Genomic DNA, 24694 nt, shown 5'->3' on the forward strand with positions numbered 1-24694 from the left:
GACAGCTCTCACCACACTGCCTACCAGTTCCTGTTCTTCATTCCATGCCATCCGTCTAGTGCTGCTACCTCCCCTAAGGCCTTACCAGAGCTTCGCCATTTCTACCAGTAACAGCTGCCCCTTGTCTAAGAGACTTACTGCCAGACTTACACCGTGCCGGGACCCGTATGGGAGGCACTCACTGCTTACAGCCCCCCTCTGTCGGTCACCGGAACACTGTGGAGCAGGCATCTTTATGATCACTGTTTGAAAAGGAGGAAATGGAGGCACAGAGCTATTAAACAACCTGCCCAAGTCCTCACAGTGTGGTGGCACCAGCAAGGACACGCTAAACCCATGTTTTTCAATCACAAGGTGTTATTTTCTTCTTGTTTTGACATGGGACTGTACCTTGACATAACACTGTGCCTTTCAGTTTAGTACTTAAGAACTGAGACACAGTTGACAGTGAATAAATACCTGAATGAATGAGGAGCCGATGTATGTGTGTGTGTGTGTGTGTGTGTGTGTGTGTGTGTGTGTGTGTGTTGTAGGTCAGAGGTCAATGTCAGGTGTCTTCCTCAGTTGTTCTCCATCTTATTTTTTGAGACAAGGTCTCTTTCTGGGACCCGGAGCTTGCTGACTGGATTGGCCAGCCAGCGAGCCCCAGAGGTCATCCCATCTGTGGCCCCCGAGAGCTGGGGCTACAGGCAGGTCCCCCCTTGTCGTTTACAGGGGTCTGGAGACCCACACTGGGACCCTCATGCTTCCCCAGCTGTACGGATGGCGCCCTCTCCCCAGCCCGGATTATCTGTTGTCGTGGACAACACTGACTTGCTCTTATCCTCCTGGCACAACAGGATTCTTGGCTGGAAGGCACTTTTGCAATTATTTGAATTGAGAACGATTTGTTCCGCTTGTTGCTACTTGCAATCTGTTAGCAATAATGAACCAAACTTATTCTTGGGAGTACGTATTACCTCCACGAGCCTTGTCTTAAAGCCACAGATAACACTAGCCCACACTGTGTTCTTGAAAATGTATCTTAGGCCCCCAAACTACCTTCCTTTTAATAGTCTAAATAGCAATTATGATTTCCTAAAGATATTTTCTCTTCTCAATTATTTTACTCACCTCCTCACATTACTGTTAGTATGAATCCTGTGATCACATTTGTTTTTTAAACATAATATTTTATTAATTATTTGGGCATTTCACATAATGTGCCCCAATCACACTTACTTTCCAGCCCTCCCAACTCCCCACCTTTGTGACCTCCCTCTCCAAAGAAGGAGGAGGAGAATAGGAAGGAGACAAAAAAGAAAAACAACAACAACAACAAAACAAGTCCAATTTTTGTTGCCCCCAAAACTCAGTGGTGCATGGTCAAACTCCAGGGGTCAGCTCCTTAAAAAAACCTTAGTCCTTTCCCATCCCCCTGCCCCCACCAGAAGCCATCAATTATGAAAAGCTATACTTCGCCATCCTTATCACAATTTCTAGGAGTTCTCTTTAATGGCTTTCTGTCTAGGCTGTTACTTTAGGGAGGAGAGTAGAAATTACCATATAGGCCACCTGTGTCTGACATCATCAGTTCCATGGCAAACGTAGCTTCCTTGCTCTTTACAGCAGGAACACAAATCATTGATTTCCACATCATTTCTGGTGACAGCACAGACCACGGACATCCACATGGCCTCCAGTGTCAGCACCTAGACATGGTCTCTGGTAGCAGTACAGACTATAGACATCAATACCATCATGGCTCCCAGTGTCAGTATGGCCCATGGACACCAACATAGCTTCAAGTGGAAGCACAGGCTATGGATATCCACTTGGCTTCAGTGGTAACATTTCAATTTTTATTTATTTTAATTTTTAAAAAATTTCTGATACTGTATTACACTTTCTTAGAACTTACTATGTAACACAAGCTGGCCTCAAACTCATGGCAATCCTTCTTCCTCAGCCTCCTTAAGTGCTGAAAATAAAGCCTGAGCCATAACAGACATTTCTATGGTGGTTCCTTTTAAAGTGTTATCAGCCTTTCTGTCTTAACTGATTACCATACAGTCCTGAAGGAATCCAGGCTTTCCTCAACACTTAGAAATATACAGAGGGGGCAGCCCAGGTGGGAACAAGACCAACACCCCTACCTGGGGCCATAGGCCAGGTGGGAACAAATCTGAGACAACCACCAGTCTGGCACCTTGCAGGCCCAGGCAGGCAGACCATGTCTGAGATGACCTCTTCCCAGTATCACACTGCGTGGGCACAGACCATTCCAGGGATGACCCCAGACACCCAGAGACTTTGAGTACCACTAAGAGGAGCAAGTAAGTGGTGGGAAATGGAAGAGAAAGAGAAGGGGAAAGAAAAAAAGAATAATAATAAATAAAAAGAGAGAGAGAAGGAAAAAGCTATGAGCACAATAAAGGGAGGCTGAACTGGAGACTTAAGGGTGATGAGGAACAGCCTGATGTGAGTAGCCAGTGATGCCATCTAAGACCATGATGGGGTCCTGGCCTGGGGTACCACCAAGGACCATGTCTGTTATCCCCAAAGGCCAGACGGATGTCCCTACTCTGGGCTGTCATCCACGGCCATGTTTGGTCTAAGGGCTAGAACTGGCCCCACCCCTCACATGGGCATCATGGGAGAGCTGGCCACACCTCTATCCAGCTGCAGTAATCTGGTGAGCAGGGCCCCATACATTGCCCAGGAAGCACAGTAGAGCTGGCCATGATTGCAGGGGTTGCAAGTGAGCTAGCCGACAGGATGTGAGTTTGGGAGAATTGGACCTGCCGCTTGTCTCCCATGCAATGGCATGGACAAGGGAGAGATGCCCTCCCTAACCCTTGACCCTTGCCTCCTGGGACAAGCAGGAGACCTGGCATTGGTTCATGAGAGCAGGAGAGCTGTTCCTGCCCCTCACCTGCTGTAGCATGTGAGCGAATGGGTCCTGCACCTCACCTGGGCAGCACAGTAGAGCTGACCCTGACAGTGGGGGTGTGAGCTTGGGAGAACTGGACCCATCACTTCTCCACTGTGCAGTGATGTGAGGAAGAGGTAGCCCCCTCTTCATTCTTGCCACCTATGGCAGGCAGGAGATCTAGCCCCAAGGTCATTAGAGAGGGGGAGCTGGTCCTGCTCCTCACCTGCTGCAGCACTCAGGAGAGCAGGCTATGCACCTCCGCTGAGCAGCACAGTAGAGCTGGCCATTGTTGCAGGGGTTTGGAGCAAGCTGGTCCAGAAGGCATGAGAGTATGAGAGCTGATTCTGTCCCCTTGCTGGCTGCAGCATTTGATGGGCCAGCCGGGGCAGGGCTGGAGAGCTCATCCCAGTGAGAGCTGGCAGCCTGACCAGCTCACATACCTCTCAGACTCACATCCAGGGCTTTGAGTTGGCCCACCCCAACATCTATCTCATCTATGAACTGCTGGAGTGCATGAAGGGGCCAATCCTGCAGATCAACTATAGGATCTTTATGACACAGGGCAACAACAGGGTATCTGAGAGGAGTCCCAGTGAGGAGCCACTACTGACAGTGCAGGAGAAGCCAGAGGCCTCGAACCAGACCAACGACTCACTGCAATGAACATTTGCAAGTAAGGATGTGTGGACAAAGGGGTACACTGTGTGACACACTGTGACACACTGCAGCTTCCACAAGGAGATTATTTTTTCTTTTGTGGGACAGGTTGCAAGGGTTAAGGGTGGATATGAAGGGTGCATGAGTGAGATTGGTGCATGATGTGAAAGTCACAAAGAAACAAAAGGTTAAAAAAGAAAGGAAGGAAGGAAGAAAGGACGAAGAAATACACAGAGTGTATGGAGAGAGCCCAGCATCTGTGCTGCCTGGGCTGTGGGAAGTTCCCAGAGGCTCTCTGAAGGAATGACAGACACCCACCCCTATTTCTCTTTACAGTTTTTTTTTTTTTTCCAGCACTTTGATGGACACTGGAGATGAGGCACTGTGACCTCTGTGAGAGAAGCCACCGTTACTGGCCATGGGATCTGCAAAGTCACATACAGTCCTGGCTAGAGGGAAGGACGAGAGGCCCATCTCCCTGTGGAGACCCACAGCTGCCTTCTTGTTCTGGGCTCTGGAAAATCCAAGGCAAAGTCATTTGTCTCTGACTTCCCCTGCTTCCTTTTAACGCCCATCTCTGCCTATATCCTGAATCCCAAGTGAGTTCCTGGGTTTCCTGTTTTGGAGGTTGTGTGTCCTGGGACCTCAGGCTTTATCTGTGTGTGTTCCGTGCACATGGGTGGTCTCCAGCAGGCGTGTCAGAAGATTAAGACATGCAGCTGTAAGTACCCCCACTCTAGCTCAAAGCAGAGCTGAGAAAAAAAAAGTGGAGCTTAAAGAAGCCTTAAGTACTTGGTTCAGAGAAGGGAAATGGTGCCAGATCCATCCATCCACTCACTCACTCTCTGATAAAACATCCCGTGCTTCCTATGAGTTAACCACTAATACCAGGCACCCTGAAGATGAGGCGGCCCAGCCTCTACCTTCACAGAGTCTACAGTGCATAGGGAGGCAGGGGTAGAATGAATATTAAAAATAATGGGCGAATTGTTTTTGCTAGAGGTATATATACTATGCAACAGAAATGTGGAGAAGGCCCTAAGCACCCAGCCATCCTGGTCAGAGAGGAAGATATGCTAAAGAGACAGATGTGCCCCTCCCTTTGGCCATCAGACTGCTGATACGTTGGGGCCTATGGAATTGGAATTTCCTAAGGAAAAGACTGGGGACCCTGGCGCTTACTAGAGTGGGAGCTTGCCTCCTGGACACCAGTTAACACAATCCTGACAACTTGGTGAAAGGTTCTGCAGAAGAGACTACAGAAAAAACAATAATGATGGGCAGGACCACACCCTGACCAGTCTCCTTAGCTATGTGACCTCTAAGAATGGTGGCCAAGTATGGCTTCTTAGAAGCTTCCAGGGCCCTGGCTCTGACCCCAACAACTCTAGTACCAAGCCTGCTCAAAAATGTCAGACACGCTCACAGCTGAAATATCAAAGACAAGTAAGAATTTGTTGGGTAGACAAGGAAGGGGAAGGTATCTCTGACAGAGTGCGTGGTTTATGCAGATGAAGAACGGGGTATATTTGGGAAGACCAGAGGGTCAGTGGCTCCTGGGAGCAAGGTGGGGGTCATCTGCAAATGAGACAGCAGATGGAGCAATGGCCTCCAGACAGACGCCCCATTAGACTGCTTAGCTTTGGGAGTGGTGTCGAACTCTGAGCAAGGAGACAACAGGTACAGTAGCAAATGATGTCATGATACTTCTGCTTGTTTGTCTTTGCTTTGACTAAAAATACCTCAAAATAGATAGCGTGGTGACTTATAATTCACATTTACATGGAAACTGAGTTTAATTAGATTTGGACTTTTTGTAATTCTGTTTGAAAATGACTTCTGTGCTTTTGAAACTTTAAAGAAGTTATCTAACTAGGAAACAAGTACAGAGAAGCTATCTTGTAAAGGGGTGACAATAACATCAGGGTAGTAGGCACGGAATGACACCAACTTAACACTTATGGAAAACCGCAGCTGGAGAATTAGGTCAGCAGGCCGGCGCAGTGGGTCTCTAACCCCAGCTCTTCAGGAGGCTGAGGCATGAGCGTCAGAAGTCAAGGCCTGTGTGGGGTACAAGGTGAGCTGGAGGACAGCCTGGAAAATTTAGTGAGACCCTGTCTCAAAATGAAAAGTAAAAAGAGGGTTGGTGTATAGCTTGGTGGGTGTTAGAGAGCTTGCTAGGCCTGAACCAGGCCTTCAGTTTCCTTCCTCACACAAAGGAGGGAGGGAGGGATGGAGAGAGGGAGGGAAAGGAAGGGGGGAGGGAAGGACAGAAGAAGGGATATAAAGAAAGGAGGAAACAAATAAACAAAAACCCCCATTGATATTGTATAGAAACTATCTAGATAGAGAAGTGATTTTCCAATCATTACAGATAGTGTGATCAATGCTTGTTATAGAAAAATTATTCAAAAATTAAATTAACAGGCTAACTAGTTCTGTCAAGATTCCCTAACTACCTATGCATAATGTAGAATAGAAGGAGCCATATGTAGGCACATGTGTACAAATCCAACATCCCAGGCACATGTGTACAAATCGCACATCCCAGGCACTTGTAGACAGATCCTGCTTCTCAGGCACATATGTACAGATCCTGCCTCCCAGGCACATGTGTACAGATCCTAAATCCCAGGCACATGTATATAAATCCCACATCCCAGGTACCTGTAGACAGATCCTGCATCCCAGGCACATGTGTACAGATCATCCTGCACCCCAGGCACATGTTTAGAGATTCTGCATCCTTGGCACTGTATTCAGATCTTGCATCCCAGGCACATGTGTACAGATCCTGAGGCAGGAAACACTTTGCTTGTCGAAGCAGATGGAGGCTGTGGGACTGGAGTATAGAGGAAGGGCAGAATGGGGCCAGGAGACGATGACAGAACGGAAGGCAGGGCCTAATTATAGGAAATGTCCTTTCACAGTCTTGCCTTTCCCTGGGGAAAACCTCTGCATTTATTAGACACCGACAGTCAGTGCTTCTCCCTTCCAGCTACAGTGCACTCCCTGCATTCTCTTGCCACCATCTTTACCTTCTTTCTGTAACCCCTTTCACAGAAGTTCTTGCTACACAATAACCAGGGAGTCTGTTATACTTCTCCTGACTGTTCACTTTTCCCCCCTTTCAGGGTCTCCCAGGAGCTCTGCCGCAGCCCCAACTCACTGTAATGACAACCATCCACTGGGGTTTGGTCTGGTTGCTGCCTAAATGAGCAGACTCACATACTTCAAAATGTTTGTAGCCTTGTCTAAAAACTTATTCCTGTTTGACCAATAAAAAGCTGATATACCTGGGCAGGCAAAAAGAATAGGCATGGCTAAGGTTTGCAGGCTTTTGGGAAAGAGAGGTTCTTGGGAGAGGAAGCCGTCAGAGACCCCAAGAGGATCTTGGGAAGGAGACAGGAAGAGAAAAGGAAGGAGACTGCCATAGGTGAGGTGCAGTAAGAAGCACATAGCCAGTGTGGATGGAGGATTTGGCCCAGATGCAGAACAGTACCAAGTATTTGGGATTATGGATGGGAAATAGCTTGATAGAAGTTATGGCATGGGATAGGAGCAGAGAGATTGGAAGGTACTTTAGAGGATTAATACCTGCCCTGCCCCAGGTTAAGCAAGAGTGGGTTAGTAAATACCACCACAATAATTATAGGGCTAACAATAAACATTTTATTAGACCATACCTATAAATTAACAGCAACAACCCTCTGTCTCTCTCCTAAGCTTTTTATAAGAACATTCCACCCTCTTTTGGGAACCTACAATCTGTTCCTCAAAATCTGTTACATTTCTTACATTACCAAACTTTAAAAAAAAAAAAAAATAGGACTCCAAGTTGGATGTACTGGCGCACATCTTTAATCCCAGCACTTGGGAGGCAGAGGCAGGCAGATCTCTGAGTTTGAGGCCAGCCTGGTCTACAGAGTGAGTTCTAGGACAGCCAAGGCTACACAAAGAAGCACTGTCTCAAAAATAAAATATCCAAATAAATAAATAAATATAAATAATATAAATAAAATATAAAAGCATGGTGTCTTAGTCAATGTTTTATTGCTATGAAGAAACATCCCAACCACAGCAACTCTTAGGAGGAGAACATTTAACTGGGGCTGGCTTACAGTTTCAGAGGTTTAGCCCATCCTCATCATGGCAGGAAGCATGGTGGCACACAGGCAGGAACGGTGCTGGAGAGGCAGCTGAGACTTCTACATCTGGTTTGGCAGGCAGCAGGGAGAGAGAGTGACACTGGGCCTGCCTTGAGCATTTGAAACTTCAAAGCTCACCTCCAGTGACACACTTCCTCCAACAAGACCTAACCTACACCAACAAGACCACACCTCCTAGTGCCACTCCTTGATGACTAAGTATTGAAATATGTGAGCCTATGGAGGGGGGGAACTTCTTTTATTTATTATTAATTTATTCATATTTTGTCTCAATTGTTATCTCATCCCTTGTATCCTCCCATTCCGTTCTTATTCAGATTTTAAAAGTTATTTTATGTGCATGAGTGTTTCATGTATTATAGGTCTACACACCACACGTGTGCCTGGTGCCTGTGTAGGTCAGAAGAAACTCTTGGATCCCTGGAACAGATGATTATGAGGCACCGTGTAGGTGCTGGGATCTAAAGCTGGGGCCTCTGGAAGGGGGTTAATGTTCCTAACCACTGGCCTAGCTCTTCTGCCCCAATAGCTAGACTTTAAATATCGTTCTTATTTTCCCATCCCACTCTCAAATCCTCATTTCCTGTAACTGGTCAATCACCAACATCTTTCAGTTTTATCTACTAAATGCTGTTTAGAGTCCTTTCCATACTTGCTCTAGCCTGGTTCAAGACTCCCTTCCCTTTAGTTCCCTTCCCCACAGTCCTTTTCCTAATCACCTACTGTGATTGAATGGCGACCTGGAAGTGGAATTGCTTGAAAGGATTAGGAGGTGTGGCCTTGTTGGAGGAAGTGTGTCACTGGGGATGGGCTTTGAGCTTTCAAAGCCTACTGCCGTCTCTCCCTGATACTCATCCCCTGCCTACAGATTAAAATGTAGCTCTGAACTACATGTAGATCCAGCTACCATGCCCTCTGCCATGATGATAAACCTCTGAAACTGTAAGGCAGCCCCCAATGAAACTCTTTCCTTTATAAGTGTTGCTGTGGTCATGGTGTCTCTTCATGGCAATTGAGTGGTGACTGACATCCCCCCGCTTCCACCCTCCCAAGGATCCACTTGACATGGGGTGGGGGCAATGACTGTTTCAAGTGCTACTTTGTCATTGCTTCAAGTCTATGTTTCTCAGCCCAGCATTAAGATTCCTTCAACCTCCCTTTCAGAGCCCATTCCGGCAAGACTCAGCTGCAAGGAGTTCCTTGAACAAGCAGGCATTTCTTCACATATTTGCTGAATAGGCCAAATTAGGAAGTTGTTGTGCCCATCTGCCACACTACGTTAAAGTGACCCACACCTCTCCTCCAACCACGGCTGCAGAGAACAGGTCTCATTCTTGTTAGAAACCACATCGCCAAGCACTTGTTCCTTCAGTCGGTGTGTATGTACCAAGTGCCTAGTATTCCCTAGGGTTCTAGGAGACAGAAACAGATGGAACTGATTCTCAGACCTCGGAGAGTGAGGGGACTCTAGCAGACTGCCTACATAAAAAGCACTCACCAAGGACTCACCATGAAGATTCTTTTAAATTTGTGCATATAACAGAGTCTTCATAAACCACTTGCCCAAGACCTCCATCGGGAACACTGTGCTGACTCATTTTTCCTTTAAGGAACAAATATGGTGGGTGACCCAGGAAACTGGAGCAATGGCTTGAACTGCCCTGTGAATCCTGTGGTCTTTATTAAATCATAGCTCTTTTAACTAATAAGAAACCCTTTCATATACATGAAGATAAAGTCATATCCAACCAACCCACGTTAAATTCATAGTATCATTTAGTTAGATGTTTACAAAGTTAGAGACGAGTAAAGGTGTCTAGAGATACCTGGCCCCTGTCTGCCCCCTCCCCCGCCACACACAGCATCCCTCAACACCTGCCCCCTCCCCCCCCCACATAGCATCCCTCAACACTTGCCCCCCCACAGCATCCCTCAACACCCCCCAACAGCATCCCTCAACCCACTCTCAGGACCAAGCCATAGTCATGTGTGTACTTGTCCGGCTGCCACCACATACTGAACTTCAGTGGCCTTGTACTGGCTGCCTCTGATTGGTCACAGGCCCTCTGTGCTCTGCTTAGAAATTAAGGTGTTTCCACAGGAGGCTTCTCTTCCCTGGTCTCCCACACCCTCTGAGCCTTACAACATGGCACTGTAGAAAGTAGGTGCTAGGTGGAAACACAAGGTCTGCCTTGTTCATTCAGGTGTTCCAGCCTTGGTCATCCAGGTGACCAAACATAGAAGGCATAACAAATACTGTTAACTAGTAGTGACATTCTAATGAAAAACTTGCTCAGAAGAATTTACAATGGACATATTACTAGAAAACACAAAGTCTACCCTAAGGCACAGCTAGTCACATTTCATCTCTGGTGAATATCTGTAACATTCCAGAATTTAAATTCTGAGTGGTTTAAGTCTGACATCAAATTTACACTTCATCAGGACGGCCTTGGTCTTTGAAGAGTAGCATCGACTGCTTTTGAGAAAACGCCAACTTCAATCTCAAAGCATTCACATAATTCATAGAATATGAAATTCACAGGAAAAATATATTCTGCTGTCTATGGTCTATCATTGCCATGCAGACTGAGTGTCTATGATACAGCAAATTTCAGACTATCATGTAGTACTTTGGTCTATCATGCCTTTCCCCCAATACTGGATTTTGCTTTTTTTTTTTTTTAAACAAAGAATCATGACAATTTACAAATAATATAATTTATCACTATCATGGGGACCACATTCTTAAATTTTCCATTTGTAATGTAATAACTTAAGAGAGGAAATGCTATTCTCTCTATTTTCTTGCAAATGTTATTACAAAATATGTCATTGAACTGTCTAATGTGTGTGTGTGTATTTTTCTTACCTCATTTGAGACGAATGTTCCAGAAAGATCTACTGATATTAAGGATAACATGTTTGCCATGTATTCAATTGCCAGGTCCGTCAAATGTTCACAGTTTCGTAAATTCAAGTAGTGTAAATTAGGGCAACTGAAAAAAAATACCACCGAGGGTTAACCTCAGAGGGCTCAAACAGGCCAACAAAACCCTTCATTAAATACTGGGGGGGGGGGGGGGGGGCTGAAGGGGGGGGGGGTGGTGTGGGAGAGTAGAAAGCAAGTTGGCTGTTTGTCTTGTGGTTACAGGGTCTTATTTCATCCCCTAAACTGGCCTGGAACTCATGGCAATGTTGAAGTGCTGCGATTATAGGTGTGAGCCACCACACTTGGCTAAGATTTTGCATTATAAAGTTAGAGGGAAGGAAGATAGACAAATGTGTGAGACTTCTTTGATGCAGTATCACACTGTGATTTTAACAATGCAAGCAGAGTATTTTCACAGTTGCATGAAACACCACCATGGAAACACTCTGAAGAATCGTCACCAGAGGTGCAGGGTTGAGCACTTCTCGGGAGGAGCCGAGTTCAGAAGGCCCCTACCAAGCAAGGAGCACAAAGATTAAGTTAATCCGCCAGAATAGCACACAGAAACCCTTGGGTAACCTGCAGGCTACCAAGAAGAGACTTGATACCCTATGAGCATATACAGAGGGAGGAGGTCCCCCTCAGTCACAGACATAGGGGAGGGGAGTAGGATGAAAGCGGGAGGGAGGAAAGAATAGGAGGAAACAAGGGATGGGCTAACAATTGAGATGTAATATGAATAAATTAATAAAATATTTTAAAAAAGAAACCCTTGAGTAAGGTTTATACTAGGGACAATATGCCTGGAAAGTGCAGAGAAGACACACACATCTATATGTCCTTCTCTCCATGTTAAAATTCAGTCTAGGTGACAATGAGAGGAGGCATGTCAGGTGCCGAAGGAAATTAGTTCCGCTTAAGGACTTCAATAGCTCAGGGCCACTCCAGCTTTTGGGTGTGCCTAACACACACACTGGAAAGGATGTGGCTCTTGGCTTTGAGGCCTCTCTCTGATCACTCATATGATCAGATAACGTTCTAGTGTAGATGCCGTCCACTTTGTCCTACCGCTCTGACATTCTTATGATGGAGGTGTCACCCAGGAGAGAGCAGTTCGTCAGATTGAGTTCTCTTAACCTCAGACTCGCAGGACCATCAAGAAACTGCTTCAGGCCAAAATCACTAATCCTGTAGAAAACGATAAGGGAGAAGTGTCACACTTGACCTCACATGCAAACATGCAGACCGGTGGTAACATCAGTTTCTACACCAAATATATTCCAAAGTAGGAGATAGCAACATACTGCTATCTTCTCAATTTTAGAAACAATTTTGATTGTGTATTATCCGAATATAATAGAAAATGGATGGACGATAGCAATCGGAGGAACAGTCACAAAATCTTACGAGTGTCCATTTGTGTAGTTAGGATGTCACGACTATTAATACGGAGGAGCTCCTTTTCCCAGTTTAGAATGTCCTAAGGATAATAAATCTCCAATAGGGTCTGCAAGAAGCTAAGACCAAAATTTAGAACCGGGAAAGCAAAGGCTCAAGACCCTGGATGGATTTCTAGTGCATTCAAGGTCCCCTGAGCCCCCACCCCCAGCCCCGCCCATGCTGAGCTACTTGTGCATCTCTCGCTGACAAGCATAGTTAAGTTGTTCCTCCCTAACAACAGTCAAATGTGGACAGTGCCATCCAAATATATTTCCAATGTATACCGTGTGAAAAATAGCTGAGCAAGCTGACCGGGTTTTGGGAGCATGTGCAATACGGCACAACTGTGTTCTCGAGGGAACTTTTAGGGAAGATCCTGTTTACTTTTTTTGTGCCTATGCATAACTGGGCCCGCATATGATTAAAAACAAAGGCATTATGGTAAAAGACATGTGCCGTAGAAAAATGATGATATAACTTAGTCTGTTAATCAAAATAGAAACCTTACCTACACAGTAATACTTGGACCCCTGACTTTCATGATCCTCTTCATTAACTTTGTAGACAGAGGTTGGCACATCCTATATAATTGCAGTTCGGAGTCTTCCAGAAGGGCCTCTGGATGCCTCCAGGGCACCAAGCCGGAAGTGCACCCTTCTTGGAAGGTCCAAGGGCCTCCAGTCTCAACCTCCGAGTGGAAAAGGATGATGTGTGGGGGTCTCCCAAAGGAGCACAGAACAAAGTCCCTGTCACATCTCCAGTCAACTTTCCTTGACTACTGAGTGGATGCACCCTGAGTGACTTCTTACCTTACACAATTTGTCAAGTTCAACACGGCCAATTGCTTCAAAAGTGAAAGTGACTTGAGGCTGCAGTCTGTTAGTGCCTTGCAGTCCACCATGTAAATATGACTCATATTGGGATAATTCTTGTCAACGTATTTAAAGCACGCATCAGAAATCCTTTTGTTTCCTTTTGAAAGGAAGGAAATACAAGTACTATATTTAAATGTTCAGGGAATAAAATTTAAAAATAAGGATAAATCACGTTTTTCTTTTAGTATCACAAACCTTCGAATCGGATCTTTTTGAGGTTACAGGACGAAAGGGCTTTGAAAGCACAGTCAGAGATGTGCGGCGAGCCAATAAAAACCACCGATGAAATACGGGGACACTTCGCAACCAAAACCTTCAGAAGAGAAAAAAAGGAGACAGACAACTACTGTAGGGAAACAGGCAATGCTATTATATTGTCCCCATTTTAAAGCAAATAGGACTGTTTTCACAGTTGATGAGACCAATATGCTCGTGTTTCAATAACACAAAGAAGTGAAAATTAAACCACGTTACTAGAGCTTGGGAAAATCTGAAGAAATGAAATACTGAAAAAGTCAGTCAGTCAGTCAATCAATCAATCAATCAGTAATCAATCGGCAACTTGATATGGGGCATCAGACGTACGCCAAGCAGAGCTGGGTCTGGGTCGTAGTTAGTTGGGAGAATTACAGGTGTGCTTTGGCTATAACATCATGAAGTATTTAAGCATACAAATGTTTTAAGGTGCATGCATGTATGTATGTGTAAACATTTAAATGATTTAGCTATTAATCAAATACAAAGTCAGCTCACATTTCGCAATAGTCCAGGCTATTAGAATGTGTACTCATATAAACAAAGGGAAAGGCTCTCTCTCACTACCTACTTTTACACAGTTGTCCGTCAGGGTTGGCATGTCATTGATGGTCAGGTGCATGATTCCTGTGCAGCTGTTTGCGATGTTCCTGAAGCCTTGGACTGAGATCTGAATCACAGAGGAGAAAGTCATGGGAAAACTAATTAGCAGGGCCTTGCACGAAATGTCGACATGGCGATCACCAAAGGTTTGTCACCAAAGGTTTGTCACCAAAGGTTTGTACTTGCTGTCACGCTAAACAACCTGGGCTCAAAACCGAGAGCTCACATGACAAAAGACAGAATTAACTCCAGCAAGTTATAATCCTAAATCAGCAAGTGCCATGGGGCCCATCCACTGAAGCATAAGCATATTCACACCCACACCCACACCCACCCACACACACACCCACATCGACACACACACACCAAATAAACAAATAAGTATAATCTTTAAACAATAGATCTGACATGGTGGGAAGAATCCAGTCGTGATTTTTTTTTTTTTGGTCATTAGTTCATGTCTTAATGAAGTAAACTCACACAATATAAACATTAACCATTTAAATAAAGACTCAATGTTTTATAGTCACCACCTGTGTCTAGTTCCAAAGCACCTTCATAAATCAAATGGAGACCCTGAGCAGCCAGGCACCTGCTTGGCACACACCCCTCCCTCCTTGGTCCCTGGCATCATTAACCCGTTTTCTGCCTCTTAGGACCAACTTGTGTGAAGTATTTAACACAATGCAACTATACAATGCACAACCTTTTGTATGTACATGTTTCACTTAGCATTTTGTTTATCCACTGTATTAGTTGTGCTCTCTAGAGAAACAGAGCTGACAGAATATATATACACATTCATATGTATCTAAACAATCCCATATACATAGATGTGTGCATACATATATATATGTATCTGTATATATATATATGTGTGTGTGTGTGTGTGTGTGTGTGTGTGTGTGTGTGTGTATGTATACTGGATTAATTAGAGTGGCTTACAGTCTGTAGGAGCCAATCCAAACAATGGCTGTCTACCAACAGAAAGTCCAAGAATTCACTATTTGTTCAGCCCACAAGGCTGGGTGTCTCAGCCAGTCTTCAGCCTATGCTGGCATCCTGAGGGAGTAGGCTCTAATGCCTGGGAAGGAATGGCCTTGCCAGTGAGAGCAGCAGGCAGAGAGAGAGAAAGAGCAAGCTTCCTTCTTCCTGTCCTTTAAATAAGCTGCTGGCAGAAGGTGTGGCCCAGATTAAAAGTGAACTTTCCTACCTCAAAAGATCATTTACATTCTCATCAGCATCTATTTTCCACAATTCTAGTTGGATGGCTCCAATTTCTCTTTATCTTTGCCAATATGCACCCTCTGTCTTTTCAAGTTTCCAAGTATGGGCCGGAAAGATGGGTAGGTGTGAAAATCACTGGCTACCCTGCCAAAGGGCCTGGGTGTGATTCTCAGCATCCACATGGTGACTCACAACTGTCTGTAACCTCAGTTCCAGGGCTTCCAATGCCCTGTCCTCACCTCCAAAGACACCAGGCCCACATGTGGCACACAGATATAATGGAGGCAAAACACTCACACATATATAACAATAATTTTAAAACCTATAAACACATTTTAGAGAGAGCTGAGTAGGCTTGAAGAAATGCACCTTTGTGGTTAACTGCACATCCTCAGTGATCAGCACTGAGCACATTCTCCTGTGCTAAGGAGCCGCTTCTCTGGGGAAGCAGATGCTTATGACTTGCCTACATTCAGCTATGCTTTTTGTTCTTGTTGAATTATATAACTGTGGGAAAGAATAAGCCTTGTCACAGGTGGGAGCAATCTTGGCAGGCTTTACCCTTGGGGCACCCCATGAATACCTTGTGACAGACTGAGTGGAGCCATCCTGGGGCTGGAATTCAGGAAGCATACCTGGGAACCCCACCTGGACTATTGTCTTTCTAATTGACCCTCTCCGGGAGAAGGAGCCAGTCCTTCCCACGTAACTCAGGGAGTTGGGGAAGAGAGAACAACAAAGTGAGCTGGGTGGGAGAGCGCGGAGAGAGCGTGCAGAGCAGCGGACCAGCTGGACCAGCACGCGGGCCAGAGAGACACCTAAGGACCCGTCCCGTGGAACGGCTACCGGAAGGTTCACTCTTTTGTCCCTTTAACCTTTTTCCTTCTTGTATAAGCTAGTTGGGTTGTATAATAAAGTTTAATTGCTAAGAAACAGAGTCAACATAAAACAAACAAATAAATCCTAGATCCTAGGCTCCCAGTCTGTCAGTTGTCTTTACATTTAAAAAATAACATCCTCTTATACATGAAAGATTTTCATTTTGATGAAGTCCAATTCGTCTATTTTTTTCCTCCTTATTGTTCATGTTTTGGTGTTCTATCTCAGAACACATTACCAAGTCCAAAATCAAGTAGATTGCCCTGAGCATCCTTCCATATTTTGCTGTGTTAGTGCCTAGACATTGATAACTGTAGCACCAGTGGTTGAAAGGGGTTCTTTTCACCATCAAATGGTCCTGGAACCACTATCAAAACTCAGTTGACCAGTGTCTGAGAAATGGCTCCTCAGTTAAAAGCACTTGTTACCCTCTGGAAGACCTGAGTTCAGTTTCCAGAACCCATGTTGGGCTGCTCACAACCACCTGTAAATCCAGCTTCAGGGGGTCTGCTGGCTTAGCCTCACCTCTGTGGGTACTCATACACACACGGTACACACACACACACACACACACACACACACACACACACACACACTTAAAACAAAAATACACCTTTAAAACATCAACTGGCCATAAGTAAGTGGACTTCAGGATCCTCCGTTTTATTGGCCTATATCTATTTTTATGTTAACGCCGCACTCTTGACTCCTGTAGATTTGTAGTGTGGTTTTCTTCTCAACTGTCAAAAATCTATATTAATGGAAGCAATATAGTTCAAAATAATGACTATATGACAATTCAATCTTTAGGATGGGGTGCACCAAGGGAAGCTGAGGCCATCACAGAGCAGATGGATGCCACTGAGGTGTCATTTCCACAGCATCATGGCACAGAAAATAGGAGTCACCTCTACAGGCGCCTCACCCGCTGGGAGAGGACTAGCCAACAGCTACAGAACTGACAGCCACATCCTCAAAACAACCAGAGTTCATCTCAAATGTCACTTCCTCAGGAAGAGCCCTGACCCTTGGACTAGACCAGGTTCCTCTTATACACCTACCTACAACGGACGATTAGCTATTGAACTAATTCTACTCAGTTTCTAGCAGGCCACCTATGGCATCAGGTAAATAGATAATCAGGTAGCACTATTATATGAGTAGACATGAAAATAAGTTAAGAGAATCCTCTTTGATAGACGCTCCTAGGCAACACATTTTGACAATGGTCCGGAAACCTTGAGGCCAGGGGCTGAATGCGCAGACTCGAGTCACTGCAGAACCATGACTTTGGGTGTGAGTATATTGTGGCTTTGAATTTACTTCGTAGCTGGTGATTTTGAACTTCTGGTCCTTTAACATCCCCATCCTGGGTGCTGGGACCCACCAGGCCCAGTTTATGCACAGCTAGGGACTGAACCTTGAGCTTTGTGCATACTAGGCTAAGCATTCCACCAACCCAGCTACATCCCCAGCTGGGAAATAGAATACTCTAAGGTCTGAATAATATATGTATCTTGGGTCAAGAATTCTTCTTGCCAAGGGGGGCCGGTGGAGACTGATGCACCAAACAAGGACCATGCATAGACAGGACCTAGGCTACCCCACTTAGATGTAGCTGATATGCAGCTTAGCCTTCATATGGGTCCTCTAGTAAGAGGAGCAGGGGCTGACCCTGCCATGGACTCTGTTGCCTGGAGCTTTATCACTTCCCCCTGGCAGAGTGCCTTACCGGGCCACAGAGGAAGGGGATGCAGGCAGTCCTGAGGAGATTTGGTAAGCTGCGGTGAGTTGGGTAGGGGAGAAGGGAATCCCTTTCTCTGAGGACTAAGAAAGGGAAAGGGGGAGGAGAGAAGGAGGGTGGGACCTGGAGGACACTAGGGAGGGGGCTATGATGGGGATGTACTGTGAATAAATTTTTAAAATAAATTCAAATTTAAAAAAAAGAATGATTCTTGAACAAAACTATCCTAAAGAAATAGAATTGGGTGCTGAGATTTCTGTACATACAAGGATGCAGTTATGTATGGCAGATACAGTCTGAGAAATGTGTCGTTAGCTTATCTTGCCATTGTGTGACTATCAGAGGTTGCTTAAATATAAACTAAGATAGCTACACTATACTAGGCAATATAAACTTGTAGGATCACTGTCCTTTATGTGGTCTCCTGCTAACCAAAGCATGTGACTGTATTTATTACAGATTATGTAACAGTGAAGACCTGACACCCAACTAAGATATTAGTAATTGACATGGATTACCTAAGATAGTAACTCACAGAATATAATCAAATTAATACAAATAATAACTTAGAAAAACAAGTGCGATGACAAAATAGCTGAAAAGGTTGGCTACATAAAGCTTCCCTTTTGAAAATATTGTCCACAGGTGTGGTGGTTTGAATAGGCATGGCCCCCATACACTCAAGTGTTTGAGTGCTTGGCCCATAGGGGGTGGCACTATTAGAAGGTGTGGCTTGTTGGAATAGGTGTGGCCTTGTTGGAGGAAGTGTGTCACTGTGGGGGTGGGCTATGAGGTTATATACGTTCAAGCTACACCTAGTGACACAGTCTCCTCCTTGCTGCCTGCAGATCACAATGTAGGACTCTCAGCTCCATCTCCAGCCCCGTGTCTGCCTGCACGCTGGCATGCTTCCCGCCATGACGACAATGGACTGAACCTCTGAGCTGTGAGCCAGCCCCAGTTAAATGTTTCCCTTTATAAGTGCTGTGGTCACGGTGTCTCTTACAGCAATGGAGCCCCTAACTAAGACAATGGGGAAGCAGAATCAGTGTGCTACCTGGGAGCTTGTCAGATGCATAGATCCACTTAGAACCTAAAGCTGAACAAATTCCAAACGCTGCAGGTCATCCCCAAGTGCATCATTCTTAGAGATCTGTGTTGTATGTAGATGTATCGGTGTTCTCCAGAGACACTAAGAAGATACGTATCTACCCAAATCTAAATAGATATTGATTCTAAGAAATCAGGTTATGCCTTTAATCCCAGCACTAATGAGATAGAAGCAGGTGGATTTCTGTGAGTTCAAGGCTAACCTGGTCTACATAGTGAGTTCTAGGAAAGGCTGGGGCTGTATATATACATTGATGCAGGTTTTTTTTCTTTTTTAAAATTTATTTATTTATTTATTTTTCAAGACAGGGTCTCTCTGTGTAGCCTTGGCTGTCCTGGACTCACTTTGTAGACCAGGCTGGCCTCGAGAACTCACAGCAATCCGCCTACCTCTGCCTCCCAAGTGCTGGGATTAAAGGCGTGTGCCACCTAAACATTTTTTTTTATTTAATTTAAATTTATGTGCATTGATGTGAGGGTGTCAGATCTTTGGAGTTACAGACAATTGTGAGCTGCCATGTGGTTGCTGGGAATTGAACCCGGGTCCGTTGGAAGAGCAGGCAGTGCTCTTAACTACTTAGCCATCTCTCCAGCCCGATGTAGTTCTTTTTTAAAGGAACATAAATCAGATCACATGGTTCAGAGGGCTGGATAGTCTGAAATCTATAAACCAAAGCCAGGAAGCTGATATCCCAGGAAGAGCAGGGACTGTGAGGTTGAATCAAAAATCAAGAATAATTCTGTTTTCTGGGGCAAAGTGTTCTCATCTTCTTGAGGCAGACTTTACTGTCCAAGGCCCAGCCTTCATGTAAAAGCAAAGCCATCTATATGCTGCTAGGGAGGCCCTCTGACTGTCTGTTGCCTTAAACATGTTAGGAAGGCAGTGGAGGTGGCAGTGCTGGCTTAGGCTTCAGCGGCAAGAATAAGCTTAGAGAAAGAAAGACAGAAAGAAAGAAAGAAAGAAAGAAAGAAAGAAAGAAAGAAAGAAGTTTAGTAGATTTTTTAAAAAAGGAGAAAGAGTCATAAAGAAAAAAGTCTTTTGTATTGTAGCCAAGGATTCATGAGGGAACTTCTCATGGCTTCTTCCAGGAAAAACAAAAACAAAAACCAGTCCAGAGAGATGAATGAATGTGTAAACACACAGAGGACAGAAGAGGAAATAATAATTCTGGGCTTGGGGTCAGCAAAGCCTGGCTCTCTGGCCCTCCGTCTATCACACAGCAGTGGCTATAGGAGTGCATGGTACACACAGTGCCCAGGCATGGACCATCAGGCACAGTTTTGCCCATTATTTGTTTTCTGGATACGGTTATTCCCACAGAAAGCAGAAGAGTCAAGAACCAGGGGTAGAGGGGCCTCGAGACTCTCCACAGAGCATTTCCCATCTGGCCAATAAAAAGGCATGCGTGGTGGTGGTGTTCAGAGATGGGGCTCCTCACCCACTCCTCACGGCTGTCCCCGCTCTGAGCAGTCCTCACTGCCTGAGCCAGAGGAATAAGAGAATAAAAGCTCTCCAGTTCCTTGTCAATGCCTGGCCCAGAGGCCACCTCGTCCATATAACCCCACAGGTGACAACTGTTGATCTTAGCAGTTCTGAGTTCACTCCCGTTATCACAGACCCTGGCACCGTTTCCCCAAGCAATGGCTCTACAGAGCAAACAACCTTTTCCCTCTTGTCTTGAAAACACATTCATGACAAGATTTCCTGAAAAGGGAAGGCAAAGGTGACAGAGCTGCCAGCAGCCCATATGTGTGATTCCTTGCAATATAGCCAAAAGCTTAGAGCTTTCGACCCAAGGATTAGTCTCTGGAGAAGGGGGGGGAGGGGGGAGGAACCTCTAAGGAGAAAGTCTCAGCTTTGTTCTGGCACCAGGCACTTAGTTCTCCACAACGTTTATATTATAATATCCAAAAAGATGTTTGGCTAGTGTTTTATGGTCCAAACACGTCTGCCAGAATCTTTTAGGCCAAGCAATTATTAGTTGCTCTCTCTGAAATATTGGGGTATAAATCTGAAACTGGGATTTTTTTTTTCTCTTTAAAATGAGGAGAAAATCGAAATTGTTTTACCATGTTCGAATCTGAGGTTTCCTCACAGCTGATAACCACGTTGTCTGTGTAGGAATCGGGACCTGATCTCTGCGGGGAGGCGGTGGTGGCTCGTCTTTGCCTCTGTCCCTTTGCTGGTTAGGAAGCTGGGGAAACGGGCCTCACCAGTGTGCTCCCGGCTAGTGTCCCTGGCAGACAGCACGGCTGTTGACAAAGAGGAGATTCTTCTCAGCTGCAAATGGAGCAGATCATCTACATGGGAAGACATGGCTGTGTGTGGAGACAGAGCAGCCTGTGAGCAGCATGAATGCAGGCTCGAGTGCGGACAGTCACGGAACAGATCACAGCCTTTCCCCCACTCCAAGATGGAGGAAACGGGCATGGCTGGGTAGAGGCAGGCTGACCACACTGATGACAACCCCTTACCAGGGTTCCGCTTTCCATCCCTTTTCTATGACTGTGTCTCCAGATCAGTCTGACGAGCAATGCAAAGACGACAAATGTGCAGGGCCAGACCCTCTGTGACATACAGATCCAGCTTAAGTAGATGTGGTCCAAGCCATGCTCCTGTACCACTTCCAGCTGTTTCTCTCACTCTAGCAGCACTGTGGCCAATGACTAATAAGTAATGGAATGACTTTGGTCAGACCCACATATCCTTCACAACCTCTAAGTAACCTCAAAGGAGCATTGCTTAGCTAGAATAAATTATTGGGGGAAGAAAGCAGAGCTTTTCCCCGCAGACAGCGTGGAACATTCTACTTCACTGCGCTCAGCTGAAGCCCACAGCTCTCACTCTGCCCTGTATAACACTCGCCCGCACACATTTACAATCCTTCTGAGAAACACACACAGGACCTCAGCCATCGGTGTGTCCTATACAATGCAACACAAACCTGAGACAAAGTATGGACCAACAAAAGCATTTTAATAGACCAAGCCAGTGATGAATAAGTTGTTAATATAATATAAATTATAATGGGAAAGTATCAATACGGCCAATAAGAGATTGCCACATTTATCAAAACATTTGGATACCAACCATTTAAAAAAAAAAAAAGCTTTATTTTTCTAATGGGAGTGAAGAGCTAAAATACAAGTAAAGGGAGGCCTGCAGCTGCCAGGAAGGCAAGCATGCTAGCCAGTTCTGCGTCTGTTACACGATGATTCAGAGCTTTCAGAGGCCAGAAACAGGCTGTCCCATCTTGAAGTTGTGTCATTGTAATTGAGCACACAGTTTCTTGTCCACCCCCCCCCCCCCCCCGATCCAGCAGTCAAGTTAAGCACAGCCTCCCCCCCACCCCACCCCGGGTTATAATGGAATGCCCTCTCCTTAGCGACGGCGAGAATCAAAGCATGGTACTTCCTTCTTACAGTATAGTGATGCTCAGAGCTGCTCGGCTTGTCAATGCTTATTAAGCTATAGAGTGGCTTCTAGCTAGAACTTAAGCCTTGTGCTTTATTTTTATCCAAAGATCAAAATAGAGTTTCTGAATAGCTTGTGAAACTCTGCGTGTGAGTCACTTCCCATAATAAGGAATGAGGAGAAACATCAGTGAAGTGGAGCTTCCAAAATGTGTGAAATTGCTTCAAGTTTTTTTATTTTTATTTTTTTCAGGAACGGAAAGCATGATTTGTTATTTATTATCTGACTGAAGATTTTTTTGCCAGATGTTTCATTTTTTTTTAACTACATAATCTAATTTAAAGTCCTTTATACATTTTGCCTGAAAGAACCTTATAGTAAACAGTAGTTGTTAAAACTCTATTTTAAATCTTTCCTTTCCTTTTCACTATGGCCAGGACAGTTATATGAAACAAGTAATTATATGACCGCCATTCAAATGTTACATGTCTGATTTAGAAGATGAATGAAAATGTTTTTTATAATCGTGCATTTTCTTCAGTGCAATTGAACAATAGTTCTGGAAGGACTAAGCTAAAGTACTTCTTCTCTGAGCAGAGCCATGACAAGCAGTGCCACCATGGGTCTTCTTTCTGATGGGTCTCCCAGAAGCCACTTTTACCAAATGACACTTCAGACCATATGCCTTCCCCCCTGCCCCAATGTAAAATGCAACTTAAAAAATAATATAGCCCAATTATCACCTCGAGTTTGATACACGATAGATTGGTGGACCAAGATTCTCCTCCGTCTAGACATGCTCTGTGCGATCTTAGCATCGGTTTCAGTACTGTGAGAAGCTGACTCATGCCACTTATGAAAACAAGATAAATGTGATAGTTTTTCAAAGACGGTTGCTAAGGCTAACATCTTCAGGAATTCTATAATCTGACTGTTAAACACAGGTATTCAACGTTATAGAGCATTTTGGGTGACTATTCAGGTAGCAAACTGTCTCTGTTATCTTTTCATTTGGAAAGCTACTAACCTGCACTCCCAGCATACTCAGGTAATCAAGTTTATTCCTTCTCAAGTCTCTGATGGAGCTGAAGACCAGGTAGCTTAGTTCTACAATGAAGCTTAGTTGTTTAGGGGTTAAGATGTTTCTAGGTCTAAATAGGTGTTTTAAGTTGATAATGACAATATGTGATGGAGATTGATATACATTCAGAAATTTAGACATACCAAGATAGGAAAGATGTCTTCTTCAAGGCTGTCAAATACAAATAGCCAAAACACTAAGAATGTAACATTTATATAATTCCTGATTGTGTCATGGTTGTTCTTGCTAGAGGTAATCTATGGCATATATGTGTAATAATATAAATGTATATATAAAAGATAAAATAATAATAAAATAAAATTTAAAAAATTTTAAAGTATATTAAATTTATACATTTAAAGCATATTAAATGCAAAGGTATTATGTAGCTAAACTCATCACTCCTCGTTCTATTTGCTACACATCACCATTACCAGTGCTTATAAGGGTATTTATATCTGTTTTCTTTCACAGTGACTTTCTCAGATAACGGTGGGCTTATCTGAGTGTTGCATGAAGCTGAGAAAGTGAAATCTGGATTGCACTGGGAACCCTAAGATGCCAGAGGGGCCAATGTTGCAGGGTACCCACCAAGGAGAGGTACAGAGGGAACCAGCCATACAGAGAGAAGTATATTGCAGGCATCAAATCGGGGAGGGCAGAGGCATCTAAGCCCCTAGACATCAGACATGGAGTGTGCCCTGCTGGGTTTTGCTTGGTCTTGCTTTGGTCCAGTATTTCCTCACTAGACCCCATTTCGTTCATTTTGGAATGATAATGTACATGCTGTGCCATTGTATGTTGGAAGCATGCGCTTTGCCTTTTATTTTTTTAACAGGAGTTTACAGTTAAGAGATTGCCCTGAGTTTCAGAAGAGACTCAGACTTTGGGCTTTTAAACACTGTTGAGACTGTTGTAGACCATACAGGGACTTTTGAAGTTGAACTAAATGCATTTTGCATTATGGTATGACCAGAAGCTTATGGGGACCAGAGAGTAGAATGTAGTGATTTCAGTAAGAATGGTCCTGATATGCTTATATGTTTGAATACTTGGTCCCCAATGGATGGAATTATTTGGAAAGGTTTAGGAGGTGTGGCCTTGGGGGAGGAGGTGTGTCACGAGGGGTATGCTTTGAGGTTTAAAAAGACTCACTGCATTTCCAGTCCTTCCTCTCTCTCTCTTCTCTCTTCTCTTCTCTCTCTCTCTCTCTCTCTCTCTCTCTCTCTCTCTCTCTCTCTCTCTCTCTCTCCCTCTCTCTCCCCCTTCTTCTCTCCCTCCCTCATCAAGATGTAAGCTGTAAGCTGTCCCTGCTCCCATGACTTTGCTCTGCCAACATGGACTCCAACCCTCTGAAACCATGGTCATGTTGTTTTATCACAGCAATGGAGGT

General features: G+C 44.7%; 1 protein-coding gene across 1 annotated transcript in view; it reads right to left on the minus strand.

The window, feature by feature from the left end:
• The window catches only part of Fbxl13 (F-box and leucine rich repeat protein 13), a 193337-nt gene that overhangs the window by 46145 nt on the left and 122498 nt on the right, over positions 1-24694 (minus strand). Inside the window, exons 13-17 of the mRNA XM_051152111.1 lie at positions 13814-13912; positions 13183-13300; positions 12922-13084; positions 11741-11860; positions 10613-10739 (exon numbers count right to left, since the gene is read on the minus strand). Coding sequence (XP_051008068.1) covers positions 10613-10739; positions 11741-11860; positions 12922-13084; positions 13183-13300; positions 13814-13912 — 627 coding nt within the window. The remainder of the gene's footprint in view (positions 1-10612; positions 10740-11740; positions 11861-12921; positions 13085-13182; positions 13301-13813; positions 13913-24694) is intronic.

Source organism: Acomys russatus, chromosome 10 (assembly GCF_903995435.1).
Source record: "Acomys russatus chromosome 10, mAcoRus1.1, whole genome shotgun sequence".
NCBI classification, from domain to species: Eukaryota; Metazoa; Chordata; class Mammalia; order Rodentia; family Muridae; genus Acomys; species Acomys russatus.